Source organism: Arabidopsis lyrata (genome assembly GCF_000004255.2).
Source record: "Arabidopsis lyrata subsp. lyrata unplaced genomic scaffold ARALYscaffold_7, whole genome shotgun sequence".
Classification (NCBI taxonomy): Eukaryota; Viridiplantae; Streptophyta; class Magnoliopsida; order Brassicales; family Brassicaceae; genus Arabidopsis; species Arabidopsis lyrata.
The window spans coordinates 18,846,615-18,863,773 of record NW_003302549.1 but is presented as its reverse complement, the minus strand read 5'-3'; the positions used below and the strand labels follow the sequence as shown (position 1 = coordinate 18,863,773).

The 17,159-nt window shown below is 36.9% G+C and overlaps 1 protein-coding gene and 1 long non-coding RNA gene across 5 annotated transcripts; one reads left to right on the top strand and one right to left on the bottom strand.

The window, feature by feature from the left end:
* The first annotated feature begins 2,352 nt into the window (after window positions 1-2,352).
* Window positions 2,353-3,103, top strand: LOC110226090. The gene is made up of 2 exons (XR_002330212.1): window positions 2,353-2,632; window positions 2,808-3,103. It is a non-coding gene; the product is annotated as an uncharacterized LOC110226090 (long non-coding RNA).
* A 150-nt stretch (window positions 3,104-3,253) lies between these two features.
* LOC9306524 lies at window positions 3,254-16,910 on the bottom strand. Of its 4 annotated transcripts, none has more exons than XM_021016675.1 (26): window positions 16,601-16,910; window positions 15,761-15,841; window positions 15,288-15,425; window positions 14,648-14,758; window positions 14,506-14,556; window positions 14,328-14,428; window positions 13,873-13,927; window positions 13,329-13,460; window positions 12,978-13,241; window positions 12,824-12,902; window positions 12,558-12,646; window positions 12,373-12,456; window positions 11,850-11,924; window positions 11,688-11,735; window positions 11,503-11,598; window positions 11,071-11,294; window positions 7,041-10,480; window positions 6,872-6,951; window positions 6,676-6,756; window positions 5,998-6,069; window positions 5,818-5,920; window positions 5,679-5,733; window positions 4,934-5,062; window positions 4,723-4,840; window positions 4,391-4,470; window positions 3,254-3,763 (listed from the first exon to the last, which is right to left on the bottom strand). In XM_021016675.1, exons 1-26 carry the CDS (start codon window positions 16,763-16,765, stop codon window positions 3,397-3,399), a joined length of 6,318 nt encoding a protein of 2,105 aa, XP_020872334.1. In that variant the 5' UTR covers window positions 16,766-16,910; the 3' UTR covers window positions 3,254-3,396. The 4 variants fall into 4 exon arrangements, with proteins under 4 accessions (XP_020872334.1, XP_020872335.1, XP_020872336.1 ...); XM_021016676.1 differs by having other exon boundaries at window positions 3,254-3,760; XM_021016677.1 differs by having other exon boundaries at window positions 15,288-15,445; window positions 16,601-16,691.
* Window positions 16,911-17,159: the final 249 nt, after the last annotated feature.

The window sequence follows — 17,159 nt, the reverse complement described above, 5'->3', positions numbered from 1 at the left end:
ATTTAATGAATTCAGAATATCATAATTCAGGATACAATCAATTTTAAGAAAATTAGAGAGAGTCATATGGAGTATTTCATAAAGTAAAGAAAAAGAAAATGAATAAAGAATTGAAGAGAGAGAAAGCGAAAGAAAGAAGAAGGAAGAAGAAAACAAATAAGAAGAAATGATGCGTTTGATTTGAGGGATATTATTGTCTTTTCCCCATGTTTTCAAAAGACCCATTATTTACGAACGTGCCACTGCTCCTTTGACTTAAATACTTTGTGGTCTTAGGGTATGCAGTATAATTACTCTTTATTTTAAGTAAAAACCTTTAAATTTGTTTTTTTCTAACTCTTATTTTTTTTATCCTACTAAATAATTGTTACTCTTAAAAATGATTGCTGTACCATTAAAATATATGATAAAAAAAAAATTTCCGATCTCTAATCATTTAAAATATTTATTAATTATATGTTAAGATATAATTATCGAATTTTATATTATCTCTCTATTTAAAATTTTCATATTTTGTGTTGTATTTTTTTCCACTTTGTTTTAAATTTTATTGTTTTTTGGTAAATTACTGTTTTTCTTTAGCAAAAGATAATAATATAAAGTGTGTGAATTAGTTTTAGTTTTAATATTTTTTGTAAGGTAATTTGTGTGAATTAATTTTAGTTTTAATGTTTTTAGTTTTAATAAATAAGATATGTGGAGCCCACAAAAATATAAAATTTTATGACATGGATGATGATGTGGATACTCTAAATGGAGAGAAGACTCTCTAATTATATATATAGATTAAATCTTCAGTTTATTAAAATATAAATGTCTTACAGAATGATACAATTTGTAAACTTTTATATATAATAAATAATTATTAAATTTTAAAATCACTATTTTTAGAAAATAAATCACGGGACGGGTTAAGAAATTACGGGACGGGTTATATTTCGGAACATGTTTATATGGCAGACGGATTTGAATCAATATTAATAAAATTTTAAAATATCTTTAACATGCCGCTTCAATACGGGTTAAATCCTTAGTTTATTAACAAATTGTCCCGTGGACTCGTAGTATACTGTTATTTAATAACAACTGTAAACTATATAATAGAAATATTTTATAAAGAGATATAATTTGCAAAATTTTATATATACTAACTTTAAAAAATAAATTATCCCGCGGTGTACCGCGGGTTAAAATCTAATTCTATTGTATAGCTCTGGCTTAAAGTCATTTACATTAACCTATTAGAAATAGGCCACAGTTGAGCTTTTCTTTTTTTTGATGAGGTGGGGGACAAAGTCCCCAACAATTTATTAAGAAAAAATCAAAAACATTACACTCAAACCATACTTGGGTGCGCAAACCCAATAGCATCCTCTAAAACAATGGAATTCACTAACTCCAGCTTAGATTCCAACAAATGAAACTCCACTGATAACGAAAACGCATAATTTGCTAATTCGTCGACTAGACGGGCAGCTTCCTAGACATGTGAGAAATGTGGACTATCCAGTCGCGTGACAAAAAGCCATAGCACAAACGTATTAGGAAAGACAACGGATGAGACTCACTAATCCCTGTCTTGTGAAAACCCACCACTATTTCTGAATCAACTTCCAACTCCAGTCTTGTAACTCGCTTCTCCCAAGCTATATATATGCCATAGTACACACCCCATAACTTCGCTAAAGGTACCAAACATATACCTATATTCAAGGCGAAGCCTCCACACCAATTCCTGTCTCTATCCTGCAAAACTCCACCCGCCGTAGCTAATCCAGGATTTCCATGAGAGGCTCTGTCCGTGTTGAGCTTAGTCCACCCTTCTCCTAGAGGTATCTATCGTATCATCCTCTCGTCCCTCACCGCTCGGTTGCGCAAGGAGCATCTCCTTAGTACGGTCTTTAAGGAATCGAACCCTATCACCGCATTTTCCATTAGTCCCAAAAATATTACCGCAGCGCCACTTCCATCCTCACCATACTCCCATGGCAAACATCGTCGACCACAGGCTTCCATCTGTATTTGCATCATCCCTCAAGTTTCTATAGAGCCACTCGAGTATAGTTTGCGCAAAAATAACTGCATCTTCCCTGTAGCTACTGTTCTACGCCATATACCCATCACAGCTTGAAAATCACAGAGAACATGCATAATTTTCTCCTCACCACTCTTAGAGCAGCATTAATGGGGGATCCAAGTAGGTGTCTAAGGTCCAATGGGTCCAAAAATTTAATCCAAAACGATTAAAAACAATGGATCCGGTTCTATTTTTGGACTTTTTGGACAGCTTTGGATCTCTTACGTGTCGCGATTTGGTTGGTCAGGACTTTTGTATTACAGAAAAAAAAAAAAAATTCCCGTGCTTTCCATCTACGATTCTCTCTTCTATCTCTCTCTTTCTCGCAAAACACAGCATGCGAAACCGACGAGATTTCTCAGAAATTGAAAGCAAACGGAGAAGAAATCGTTATCTCCGACTACTCGATCCATCCTGATCATCATCTCCACCGACGCGGGACACTCCCTGAAGCAATCCACGAGTTTCCCTGAAGCAATCCGCGAGTTTCCCTGAAGCAATCCGTGACTTTCCTTCACCAAATCGGCGTGAAACCTTCACAAACTCTTTCTCATGGTACGAACGTCTTTCTCTTGCTATAAATTCTTGTGAATTTGATTAGGGTTCTGTGATTTTAGGTAAATTAGGGTTCTTGGTTGTTAGTTAAATTAGGGTTATTTGAAGACGATTAGATCATGATTGTCACTTAAGTGCCATTAGTCATTAACACTTGATGCACTGTCAATCAAAGAAAGACACAGACCCTCTTAGGCGCCACCACCCGCCATATACAAGAAAGAGACTCCCCACGTTCTGCCTTGGAGAATCATTCCGAGTGAGAAATGAGTAAGCTGATTTGACTGTAAAACATATTTTGTAGAAATATGCTACAGTTGAGTTGGATATGTTTTTTGATATTATTTTACTTTCTTTTTCACTTAAAAGTTACATAGTAATTATGAATGTAATTGTGAAACTCCCTAAATTATGTAGTTGTCCCAGGATTAATCAATGGTTTTACATAAAGTCTTGAGTATGAGTTCCAAACAACACGAATTATTGCATATTAATAGAGGCAAACCTATCGGACGTTCGTTCGTTGTTGTGCAATGTGGTGTTTATGTACAACTATTCCGATGAAGTTTGGTTCCTAACCAAACTGTTTATAAGTTTGGTACTTTTTGGTTCGGTTTGGTATAGTCTAGTAAAGATTGCTTGCCTTAATAGGAATTATAGAAAACCTGGTATCATTTAATAAAGTCGAGGTAAAAAATGGTCGGAGAAGAGAAAAGCAGGTCGAATTTGTAACTTTGATACACAGACAGCTCACTGGGAATCTCTCAGTGTTTTCTTTCCCATTTCCCTTCACGCCTACTACTTTCACTTCTTTCTCTTCTTTCCATCACCTGTCTCGATTTGCTTCCTCCTCTTGACCCGCTTAGTCGCTGACCAGACTGCCCTTCAAAACCAGAGCCCATCTCCAGCTCCCCGACACTTCCTGTATCTCCCGAGTCTCTGCTTCCTTCAAGTGTTTCGTCATACTCTTCTAAGCGGTCACGTGATTGTAGGATCGTTGGAGGCTGGCCAGAGAATGACCTTGACCCAGACAGAACCATTGTTGGTGTATTCACAGTTTCTTGCCCTCTCGTGCTTCCTTCACTTCCAGACCGTCCATTATCTCTTTCTCGAAATCTTTCCCTAGGTCTACTGTAGGGGAGGGGAAACAAATTAGCGTTTGTTGAGTTCAGTGCACAAGTGACTCAAGTCACGGGTTTAAGAAGTAACGCAGTCTCTAGGTATGGTAGGTATGGCCATCAAATGTGTTAAGAACATAAATTAAACTGAAAGGGAAAGATCAGTCAAATACCCAAATTTCATTGAACCCCAAAACTTTCTACAATGTATTATTGAACTGTGAAGGTAATCATGTGTTGGCTAACATAATTGCAAGAAGCATCGCTAAGCAACTCCAGTGGAATTCTAACACTAACACATACAGAGCAACCTCAACATTTTACCAAACACACCATAATTAACTGTAGCTAACCATCACAAAACAGTTGTTTTTCAATTCCATCTGTAGAGTGACCCCTACATTTTAAGCTTCCTCACTAGAATTAGAATATGTGGCTAACCCACTGGTTTTTTAAAATATAAATTTTGGCAGAATATATATATTTTTATCTCAGTTTCTCAAGCCCATATAGAGCATACGACAGTCCAGCCAAATGCTCAAATTTTTCATGGTCATTCATTGAATAAAAACTGAAATTTTTGTTAACATACAAACATGAAGAACATGCATGAGAAATGGAAGAAGTTAGAGAAGCTTACCCACTGTGGGAAGCAGACGAGTCTCGCCGTGATGATCTTAATCCTGACTCTGCCTGCTCCAATTCACGTTGAAGCTCTCTCTGGATATAAAGCAGAGCATTATATTACAAGCTAAACCAATGTGACTGGTATTTTGACTCATCTAAAGCATAAAATGAGCATGTTTTCTAGAAACCGGGAACCATAGAAACATTTTCAGTGTAATTCTATTCTGATTTTATAATTTGTGCATCTACGTATGGTATAGAAGCTGGGTGATGAAAAAAAACAATTCAATAATACATAATGCGATCATGCATAGGACACGGTGGAAGCGAAATAGAGATTCTTGCCTGCATTTGCATCTCCTTTTCCATCTCCAGTTGGTGTCGCAGATCCCTTGTTTTGGCTCTTTCGAGTTCTAGAGCCAGTTGTCTCTCTATCTCCTTTTCTGCTTCAGCTGCCCTCTCCCTAATTAATAATGGCCAAAGATCAATTATCGTTACTAGCCAAAAAGATATAAAATCAGTTTATCATATAGCTACAATAAGAACAAGAACAAACCTGTCCAATTCTTGAAGGAGTTCAGCTTCTCGTAAAGCTGTTTCTTCTAGATACTTCTGTCGGTCACGCCACATAAGAATTTTCTTTTGCCTGCGGGCAACTAAGTCTTCTCGAAGTTTTGCCTTTTCCCTGATAATATACAGAATTAACAAGATGATGAGCATATAAAACTTGTATCCACAAGAACACTCATCAATGCATACACAACAAATTTTGGAGCCTCAGCTCACAAAATTTGAGCTATTCTACTGCCGCATGCTCCTACATGCTGGCAATGACCAGAATAATTAAAAGATCTCACTAGCAGTAATTTGCTTAATAATTTTTCTTATATCCTTGCAGTATGATACGAATACTTCCTAATTTATGATTTAGGAAATAGTTTAGGATTTCCAATTTCTTATTTACTTTTCCTAGAGTCTTTTACTTTACCTTCTATTATAAATAAGGGTTAGGTTTTGTTTGTGAAACCTATCCAAGCAATTGAGAGCTTTGGAGGATTCTATCGGGTTAGGCCGAAGGAAGAGAACGTAGTTCTCTTTGGGGAGTTTATACTCTTGTTACGTTATTGTTCTATCTTTCTATTATCATAATAAAGGTTTTGGTTTGAATTGGATTCTATCTCTAACACAGTAGCTCCTTTTAGAGCTTTAAATCAACAGAGCGTGGAGAAATAGGAATTCATGCTACAAATCTCTGGAGCTTACTAAAAGCTTAATCTATTTAGAATTTTAGTGAGACATACAGTGCATATATGTCGTCCTTGATCTGCTGAAGGCGATTATCATGCTTTCTCGAGGCTGAGAAACAGAATTTTGCATCAATTAGATATCTGTTTAGAACTGGTTACTGTATGATGGACATGAAAAGAGAGAAGCTATTACATGTAACGTGAGGAAGTTGATGGTTTTCTTTGGAACCCAATATATCTGGTACATTATGCTCTTTCTTTACGATATCCAATTCTATCTCAGCCTCCTCTAGTTCCTAATGTTTCGAAAACAAAATATCAAATCAGTGAATACAGTCATCAAAAGAGTATTAAAGGAGACATTCATACTCACAATAGTCTCCTCATCAACTTTCTTTGCAAGAAGCTCAAAGTATGACTCAACAGAAGATAGACTAGAGAGCACCTGTCATATCAAATATAAAACTTAGAAACACATTAGTATGCCTATAGCAAATTTGAGATCATGGTGAACTTATTAAGAAGAAAAGGTCGAAGAATAGACCCATAACATATTTAAGAAATCTAATACCAAGACCCCAACTCTTTCTTTGACCTGTGCTATGGCGCCTGTGGTATTTATCCCTTATATATCATACTAAATACTAAAATGAAAAGCAGATATATGTGATTTGTAAATGCTGTACAACCAAAATTTGTAACAGTACGAAAGAATATCCTACTACAAAGAACATCAGAGGATTATTGCCAAATGCTAGTTGAGCAGATAATCATTACGCATTCGTTAATTACAATATATCTTTACATATTTGTTAGTTAACTACAAGATCTTACTTGAACAGAAGGATCATGCGACTCCATGGAAACATTATACTATACCCTTTTACATGAAGAAGTCCTAAAAACTGATTTTTCAGCTTCAGATATTCACAAAGATACTTTCTAAGCTAAACTGATCATAACCACTTAAACGAAACACGAAGGCTAAATGAGCGAGCTATTTAGATAACATTACAGATTGTACATGCAGACTATTAATACCATTATATACCTCAAGAATTGATTGACGTGTAGACCTAAAGTCCAGATTGTCTTCCACTTCAAAACTAGAAGAAACCACCTCTCTGAGAACCTATGGCACAAAAAAACCAAAAACAGTTTGCTTGACGGAGCAGGTTCTGCAAGAAAAGTTATTTACAGAAATTGGTCCACGCCTATGTTTATTCTTCACAAACATGAACTCATACCTCTCTTGCTTCATCTTCTCCATTTCTAAATCTGCACAATAGTTGGCAAGCTTTTGTTTCAACTAGCTCCAATCTGCCATCTGCTCAAGAACCAGAAAAGAAAAGTAAACCTTTTAAAGAAAATTCCCATTAGGAACGCAGCACGGTGAGAATGAAAAGGTTGACTTACCGATTCTTGAGGAACCAAGAATCTCGATGCTTGTCCAAACACTTTGATGAATCAGCGCCAAATCTTCACTTGAACAATAAAGACAACAGCTAGCAATAATTGCTAGTGAGAGCCTCAGCAGTGGTCCTTCCCCCAATGATCCCCCAGCCTTTCCAAAACAATGGAGGACACTATCAGATGCACACAGAAATTTTTGCAGTAGTTTTCGGCTAGCATAAGGGATAAAATCTACTAGGAGTGCCATAGCACAAGTCCGTATTGAGATTGATGTATCTGACGATGCCCTAAAAACAACAGAATCCCATGTACTCCCAACCAAGAGTGACAATGTTGGCTGTGGTACAGAACTAACAATTCCGAGAGGTTTATGGCAGAGTATCGAGGACTTTACAGCTACTTCATCATCCATATCTTTTCCGAGCAGCTTACATAAATGCCGGAGGCCTATCAGTCGCTGCTCAGGTTCAGCATGATCCAACATGGCACAAAACAAATCAGCTAAAGGTGAAACATCACTCTCACAGAGTCCATGGCCGACCCTTTCAAACAACAATGACAGCCACTCATCAGATTGGACACGCAATAAAAGCCTGGGAGCAGAAGATACATTCTTTCTAATGGCAGAGCATATATAATTAGTGACGTTGTCAAGCTGGAAACATGGAGGAGACCCAAGCAAGCAGTCAAGGATAGTCGATGAAACTTCCCAGCAGTGGTTATCTTGCAGAATAAGAATCCTTTCAGCAAGTCCTTCCAGACTTTTTTTACAATGGCCCAAACACCTGTCGGAATCAAGGTTTTCATTATTGTCCTCTTCACAATTCTGAGATATAGCAGAAGCTGAAGCCAAGCACCTCAAGTACACAAAGCATTCTGCTGAGATATTAGTTAGCTTCTTAGACAGTTGACAGTGAAGACTCCAACATTTTTCAATAGTCACTTGGAGACAGACAATTAAATCCTCCAAGTCCTTGGTAAACCCTTCGACCTCACTTGAAAGTAGTTTAACGTTTTGGGTTGAAAGAAAAGCATCATCTTTGCTGATATATTGACTACCGGAAACATTGGATGAATTCAGTATGATTTCCTTAAGAAACAATGGTCTTTTGAGAGGGTTCTTGTTACAGACTGTTTGAGGACCGGAAATACCTGGAAACTGAATGGGGAGACAACCAAATGCCTGTAAAATCTGCATTAAGAAAAGTTTGCAACTGTCTAAGACGGCCTGAAAAGCACAGAGATAATCATGGAAGGAAGATGTTGGCTCAAAGTCAGGAAAGTGAGTCCACTGCATTAAAGACTGCAAGAAGGCCCGTTTGCTTTGGAAAGTTAGATCTGGTAAAACAGAAGCTAGAACAAATATAGTCCGAGACATGGTGGATGTTTTCCCCATGCAAGTATATTGATTCTCATCCCTCTGTCTGATACATTTGAAAAGCTCCTCAAAGCACAATGTTTCAAAATCAAGACAAGTCTCATCAGCAGTTACTTTTTCCACAGATGACGCTTTTTGCAATGCATGTGTAATAATCGGTCTCAGCACAAGTAAAATAGAGTTGAGAAACGCAACATCACAATATGAGGCTTTGCAAAGTGATACTAACACTTGAACCACTCGAGGTATTTCAAGAACCATAGCTTCCATGTGTGCTTTCACAATGCTTTCCAATATATAGAGTATTACTGCTTTGGTGTTTCTCCCAACATAACCTTTGAAAAAATCAGAATTCATCTTGCCAACTTCCCCTTTGTCAGAAAAAGGCCATGTACACATATCAGAAAACCAGCACAAGATGTCAGGCAATGCTGCGGAAGAAAGCAATCTCAGTTGCAAACTGACAGCTTCTAAAATGAATTCTCCAAAGACTTGGAATTGTTTCTTCATCTGCGGAAAAAACATACCAAGATACGGGTATATGACATGAAAATCACTATGTTCAGAAGCTTCCCCAGCTGACTCTTTTTGACGGGCAAATTCTGTGTTCATATTACCAGTTTCTGGATCAATATATTTATGTACTACAGCGAGCTCATCAGCGAAAATTGATAATAAGCCAGTTAACTCGGACAGATCAGACACAAGGTAAATTCTATCACTAATGAACTGTTTCGCAATACGAGATACTGCCATCCAGCCCACAAAACGAACAACGGCCGAGCTAGAGTGGGAAAGTGGTGTTATTTTCTGCACCCAACTTATGGATGGAATAAAACTTTGACGCATAAAACAATCCTCAACTTTTTCTGTAGAATCAAAGTCGCCAGCATTTCCACTAGAAGCAATTACCAATTTCTGAAGTAGCAGCCAGCGGCGTTGAATCACAACACCTTTTTCTGGTCTTAACCGATAATTCTCTTCCCTGAGATGATGATGAATAGATGTTAACATCACACTGAGGTAATCAGCTGATTGTAATATGATATGAATCACATCTTCAGGTGGACAGAATAGCTTAGTAGCTGAACGCAGGAGAAACACCAAGCAATGCATAAGAGTCTCATGATGAGAATGCTGATCCTTCATGAGTCGCTGAACAAGAAAATTACATATCAGAGCTTGGTTTTGCCGAACCAGAGTGATCGCATCCAGATATATCATATCACTGGGAGATAGATCAATAACATGTTCATCACACACTTCGGCAGAGCTGTACATTTCTTTGGTTGACAGCTCCAACTTGAATTTTCTGTCTAACTCTGCAGCCTCAAGCAGAATTTGAAAAACGATTACATCTCTTTGTCTTTCAAGCTTAGCAATTGTTTCAATGCTGACATGTTTCTTCTCTGCACCGCTCCTTGGCTTAAGGTCTTTCTGGTTTCGAGCTTTGGTTATCTCAAACTCCTTTACAAAATTTGAACCCTCCCCAACGGATTTCAGAAAAAAGGGATTCACATAGCACTCCGCGGCAGATAGCAAAGCATCGACTGCAGCATCATGACCTTCGCTAGAAATGGAATCGTGCGTTTGTAACTCATGGGCCAAACGTTTGAATTCAGAAGCCTTGATCTCACAATCTTGAATGTTCTCAAGTTGAAAAGAGTCAGCTTGCAGGTTGAAGAACTTGGTACCAAGATCAGAATCCAACACCAACCCACTTGGCGATAAGAGGGTAAATTTTTCGTCATCATCTTTCTTTTCAGCCATTACATCTCTGACAGCTTTGTTGCAACTTAAATTAGTGTTTGTCAATGACAAACTACGAAGTTCTTGAGGAGCAAAATAGAGTCTTACATCGTCATAAACATCAACCTTGATTGTCGAATCTGAAACATCTGCACTAATGTCAGTGTCAACTTGCTTAGGAGCTTTTTTAAGTCCTACTTGACAGGGAACCTTTGATGTAGAGGATGGATCAAACTCTATACTTTTTCTGGCAGGCTTGCAAAGATCAATTCCAGTTGGTAAATCTAACTGAGGATCAAGTATGGAGAGGAGGACACTGCAAAGTGTACCATATAACCATTAGGAATATGATATATAAATAGTAGCCTAGCTCTTACCACCAAAAGCTTGACTGACCATTTACTAGTTAGTACCAGAATATGCTCTACTGATCATATGAATAATGCATAGCTGAATAACAAACAGAGAAATTATGAAAAAAACAAGTGAACTGCTTAAAAGAAAATTTAATAAGTACTAGAATAGCATTTGATTTTAAACTGTCATCGCTATCTATCATCAAATCAAAGAGACGTAATATGTACTTTTTCCATTTTTAACATGGGTTATGCAAGGCCTCTCCAAACTTCCACAAATAATCACCACAGAAAGAAAAAAACTCCACTAATTTGGAAAGGAAATGTAGAGAAAGAAAAAGAAGAATGAAGTGGCAGTCCTACAAAAAAAGGTTCAGCTCGTAAGAAACAAGGAGCTGGGACAGTTTGGAAATACTGATATGGATATCATCTTTAACATAGTCCAATTGTCTCCAAAAAAATTTGTACGTGTTATTGGTTTCCTGCTAGCTTAGGGAAGAGGAATATTTGGTAACCTACAAAGAAGTGCCAAGTCTGATGCAAGTCATACCTAGGACTAACTGAACCATGTTGCCATTCTGTTTCAAGGGAAGGAAGAACGGCTGGCTTTTCCACTGCAATACGGATGATATCGAGGGCAATAGCGCAATTCTCCTCCTCTTTCTTAGTAAATGTGGTGTCACCAAATATTGTTCCACCCTTAACTGGACACATAGCAGGAACCAGAAATGGCTCCAACATCTCCAAGAGGAAAAGAATTTTGTGCTTAACTTCCTGAAAATTGTAGGACAATGAGACTAAGATGAATATAATATAAAACCTCACTACAAAAGAAAAGGACTACTTAAAATTACTATATTTCATGTTTTAGGCCTGATGAGTTCTTGCTAGTTTCCTCTTTTCCAAATTTTCGAAACGGGAACAAGGAGTTGAAGCAAAAATAAGATAATTTGCAAGGTTAATACTTCAATAGGTGCACTACCTTGTACTTCCCTAAAATATTGTCCATGTGACCAGACAGAGCAAGAACAATGTATTTGATTGCAGCATGAACAGAAGCCATTGATTGGCTAGCACCCTGAAAAAGTGCCAGTAACGTCATATTCTAACCATTAGATGTAAAAAGTTAGAGCAGAACTGAGATACATGGAAAGTTAGTATATAAACCTGAAGTGTGCCCAAAAGATCTTCTAAAAGCTCTATACTTAGATCAACCTGTGAAACAGAAGAAATTTAAGTCTGAGAACATATTAACATATCTACATACACCATGAAAACAATGAATAAGAACATATACATGGACTGTAATTTAAAGTGCTGCATCTGAACCTTTGCAATCACTTGCGCTGTCCAAGAAGCTAAAACGGAAGAACAAAGATCAATTAGAAGGCATGCCGCCTTAGCCTGCATAAGATTATCAACACTTCATGGATTACACATTTCAAAAGACTACTTTCACCAGATTGTTTGCAATTCAACAGAAGTATATCAGTCATGTTCAAGGCCTAGCCTATTTTAAATAACCCTTATGTGATATTCATAAGAAGCTTGCCTGCTAAGCAGATTTTCTAGATATTTACTACCTTACGGAATCCAGTGAAAAACAAACTTATCTTAAACGTTGACAAAACGTTTCGAAAACTTTCAGAGGTTGCATAAAAACATTAGAATACGTGCATCTACACCCAATCTACAGTACACATACTTCAATGCTACCGCGGTGTGTCACCATGAAGTAAATGCTAGACAAAAATACTGTGATAAGGATGCTTTTTTACAGGTTTCAGAAACAGGACAGCATTAAATATATAGTAAAATAAAAATCTGTATGTAGGAGACTAAATGAACTGACATGAGATTGCGAAAAAGATGACAGATAGCCAGCACAAGCCTCAAGTAGCGGATGGTATGATGGTGAAGATGACATCAGAACAATCTGTAACCAAAGCGATGTAAATAATCAGAATGAAATCTGGACGGAATTTATAATCAGTCGGGATTAAAAAATAAATAGCGACACCAAAATCATAAGGCAACCTGTGATAAAGCCTGCTGAACAGAAGCTTGCCCCCATAATGAAAAATCACTTATGTGATCACATGAGCTGCTTCCGTATGGACGAAGTGCTTATCACACAAGAAAAAAGGAAAGCTGGTAAGATAAAACGAAACGTGTCTAAAACGGTGACGTTAGTAACTGGAGCAACAAGACTTGATGCACTCAAGAGTGGTAGATCTCTTAGAGGCCTCCAGCACAGATATTAAATATCTTCAAGGAAAAACGATAGATAATCAGGCCATTACCTGGCAATAATGCTTGCACAAGCGGTAGGGCAAAGCAGAGGTTTGAGGGGTTCTCAGATAATCTATGGCAGAGTGCAGGCTACAAAAAAAAATTAACAACGTTAACTCCTTAAAGCAGATGCTATAGGAGTCAGAGAAAGAGAACATAATTAACCTGTGCAGCACAAGAAAAGAGAATATGCAGAATTCCTTCCTCCACCGCAGACGTATCTAAAATATTGATATTGATGATGCAACAGTTAAATTCAGAGGCAAGCAAGCTATTCTTCTCTCCAAACAAACTTGAATAATCGGTTTGGTCTTTGTTAGAAAATGGTTCCGATTTTGAGGTTTGCTCGTCCAATTTAGAAGTGCCTCCAGCATCAGATGATTCTTCTTGACATGTAGATTCATTAAGCTTCTCTAGGATTTTGGAACCCTGTATATATAGGGACATACATAGGGTGAGTTTTGGAGACCAAAACATTTTCTGCAGAGACAAATACCAAAGTGTAAAATCCATCACCATTCTACAAACAATTTCCAGATGAGGATCTTTTAACGCCTTTCTCAGAAGCAAAAATATGGCATCTGGCCAAAATGCAGCTGAACTGGATGCAGAGAAAGTGACAGATGAAGGACCACATGACCTTCTAGGCTGGCATTACATAAAGGAGAGAATAAGAAAAAGCAAATTATTTATGCAACTTCTTCATATATTCCTAAACAGAAAGCAAGAGTTGAGATCTTTATTAATGCCATGTGAGCGGTGAAACAACTGAATACAGATTTTATACATACTACAAAAATTCTACTTAGTCTACGACAAGCCTATTTATATTGACTTAAAACTGAAAAAAACAAAAAAACAAAAAATAAAAGCGCTGAGGTTAAAAATAAACTTGTTATAAAGCCATATAGGGCATAGATCTTTACGCAAAGATCCATGCTGATTTTTGCTAGGTTTCAGAAACACTGAGAATGCTAAGCTTTGTTTACCATATACAAATGTACCAAGAATAAAAGAGAGAGAATTGCAACTGACTGTAAAATATAGTAAGAATGTGTACCTCAAAGTTAGAAGAGACGGTAACAACAATGGTGCTCGAAGTTCTTGCAATTTCTCTGGAGAGTTAAAAGAAAAGATGTCACTATCACCCAATATTGGGAAGTCTTAAGATAAAGTTAACTAAATAAAAAAGTTGACACTTCAATCCAAGGACATACTTCAAATGCTCCTAGCAAGTTTTTCAAGTTTGAGAAGGGCAACTAACAAAACAAGTTGGAATTTCCACACAAGGAAAGAAAGTTCAAGGTACATTATCTTTTATCAGTTTTAAAAGAAGGAAAACATGATTACCATGCCTAAATGATTAAGGAAAGGCATTCCCAATGAAAGTAGCTAGAGGAAAAAGAAAAGACAGACCTTTCATTTAGAAGTCTTACACTCAATGGTATCATCCCTATACCATGGATATACATTTTCACTAACATAAGAAAACTCAAGTGTAGTAGACACACAAACCTCTCGCTTAGAAACTGGAGTATTGGGAAAAAGGGGCCGGTAAGCATGGCAAGGAAATGGAGATTAAAGTCAACGTCATCTTGAAAGCTGGAAAGGTCTGCCTGAGAAATAACAAACAGAATCGTAGGCAGAGATAAGAAAAGCATTCTCATCTTAGTCAATAAAAGATTCTAGTTACCTCAAGTTGGGGAAGGAAGGTATGCAACCGCCTTGTCATGTCTTGAAGAAACTACAAATAGACAGTGTCAAACGAACCATGCATATAATTGCACAATCTACAGTATTCAAAAGAAAATGTTACATGAAAGAACGTTGAGAACCTTAAGATACATATCATGAGCATCTAGCTTATGCAAGAGAATATGTGGAAGCAGATGATCGACAACAGGCTGAAATTCTGGTTCCAGACCTGGAACTGATATCCCGATAAGCTACACAAGAGTGAAGAAGATATGAATTTTAGGAAAAAAAACAGAATAAACTAACAATTTGGCATTACAGGTGACGAAAAACGCTAAATGGAAAAGCCTAAAAACATGATTAGAGTGGCATTTATTCCATTAAACATTCACTAAGGAAAACAACAACAACAAAACTTGACCTGCAAAAGGCCAAGAGAAAAATTCTAGGTCAGCCTCCAAAGCAATTAAATAATTTTCCATGTTGAAATATTTATGGTCAGCTTCATTTAAATTAAAGTTCTTCATGTCTAGATATTATGCCAAGGTTTTAAATCAATAAGGACTATTTTATCGTAACATGAGAAGCAATTTTTATAAATTGGTCCCTATGTCAAGAACTATTTATAAGCGTTCTACTACAACGTATCCAAGAAAAATAATGTTCAACTACAAATCTTTAGCAGCCTGTAACAACCTATTGTTTCTGTTCCCGCTTAGGATTTTTAACATCCTTTCCATGTGCTATCCATCAAATCTACCTCCAAATCCTAAGACTTACTTGGATGAAAAATATGGCTATCGGATTGCCCCGTAAGCAAGAAATTCGAACGTAACGACACGGAGTGTAGTTCACTGGATAAATCATATCGCGTCGAGGTGCTTCACAGCGAGGGCGGACCTTCACAAATGCTTCTGGCTGATAAAGAGAAGCCATCACTACAGCGTACAAGACGTTTGAGCAAATATTAAAAAAAAAAAAAAAAAAAATCTTTATGGATGTAGATAATAGAACTAAATAAAATTTGCTAGAATAATAAACCATGAAAGAAGAATTTAAATTAGCAAATAAAATATTTCGATTAGTAAATGTGCTTCAATCTACAGAAATTATGAAAAACCTAATTACACTTAGATTATGTAGTAAGAATAGAAGGATAAGCATGTTGCAATTTCTACAAATGGATAAGAAGCAATGAAGACATATCAAATCATCAGCAGACCATTGACAACTATCATTATCAGGAATCCAACCTTGTATTGTAAACCAACTGATATTTCCCATTCAAGAACAGACTTATTGTATATCCTTACACGTGATAACAAACTTGGTTCCTGCAAACAGAAAAAAAGAAGAAGTAGTAGCTAATTATTTTTAATGTGCTAGGAATACATGCAGACCAGTATAGCAAGAGAAAAGCGCAGGAGCACCAAACAACTTATGTAATATAGATGACAGGTTTCAGGAATTCATATAGAAACTAGACTGCTATCTACTAATAGAAAACAAGGCCAATAGCAGAAACAGCCACGAAAAAAGCAATGGCTTCTTTAGCTTTGTCTTTGGAATACTTTATCACTCATCAATTTTCTAATGTCTAATCAAATTACACAGTCAACCAACTATTTACATGCTCATGCTCTCTGTCTAGACGAAAGCAAAGTATATTTGATAGTAATCTAAAAAATAAGGACATCAAACGAATTGATTCTGAAAGATGGAAACAAGATGCATCACACTTAAAGTCCATTGCTACATCTCTTTACTAACAAAGAACCAGCACTACTTAATTTTGTACACTCTTTGTCCCTATTGACTAATTGTGACAATTCGTCAGCTCCATTTCAAAATCAGTCTATACTACATACACTCAACTTGAATCTTTGCCTTGCAGAAGAAACCGAATATCATAACCGATGCTTAAAGGTCTTATGTTATACTTTGAGATCCACAAGACTAAGTCCCTATAGCAAGAGTTTTGAGAAGTCTATTAAGCCAATATTTCGATTAGTCCAAAGAAAGTCTTCGTTCCACAAAGCGAACAAATGCACATGATTGAACACAGAGAGAGAGAAGGGGGATTTTGAGAATACCGAGAGTTCAAGCAAAATCCATTCCTTGGTGTTGGTTCCCGTTGACCAGTGGGAACGAAGATCGGGTTCAAGCACCTGAGCCGCTTTTTGCGAAGACGACTCGCGCGACATCGCTTTGACCTTGAACGGAAGTGGTTTCACTCTCGGCTCAAGCTCCGTCTCCATCAAAATCGCTGTGAATTTAGGTTTTGAGAGATCTTGCTTCAAATGAAACTGTGCATCCGAGGAAGAGATCCCTTTGTTTCTTGTATAGTAGAGAGCTCAATGGTGGAATCAAATGCGACTCTTTTTCTTCTTCTTTATTTATCGATTATACTGGATATTTCCCCACGCAGAATAAATATATTTCTTTTTCACCAAAATTTTGATTTTATTAAAGGATTTTGTGCAAGAAAACCCTCCAAATTCTAATTTTTGCAACTTTATACTTCTACTCCAAAAATTGTAGATTAATTCTACAAAATCAAAAATAGTACGTAATATAACCCTTATACGTATATTATAAACGTTTTTTTGGTCACATACATTAGAGTTGAATTCATCGTCGCGAGGGTTTCAA

Coding starts and splice junctions, on each gene's coding strand:
- LOC9306524 (XM_021016675.1), bottom strand. CDS start 16,765: ATGGAGACGGAGCTTGAGCCGAGAGTGAAACCACTTCCGTTCAAGGTC. Junction 5,063..5,678: donor AAGGACGACATATATGCACT/GTATGTCTCACT, acceptor GTATATTATCAG/GGAAAAGGCAAAACTTCGAG. Junction 4,471..4,722: donor AAAAGGAGATGCAAATGCAG/GCAAGAATCTCT, acceptor CTTTATATCCAG/AGAGAGCTTCAACGTGAATT.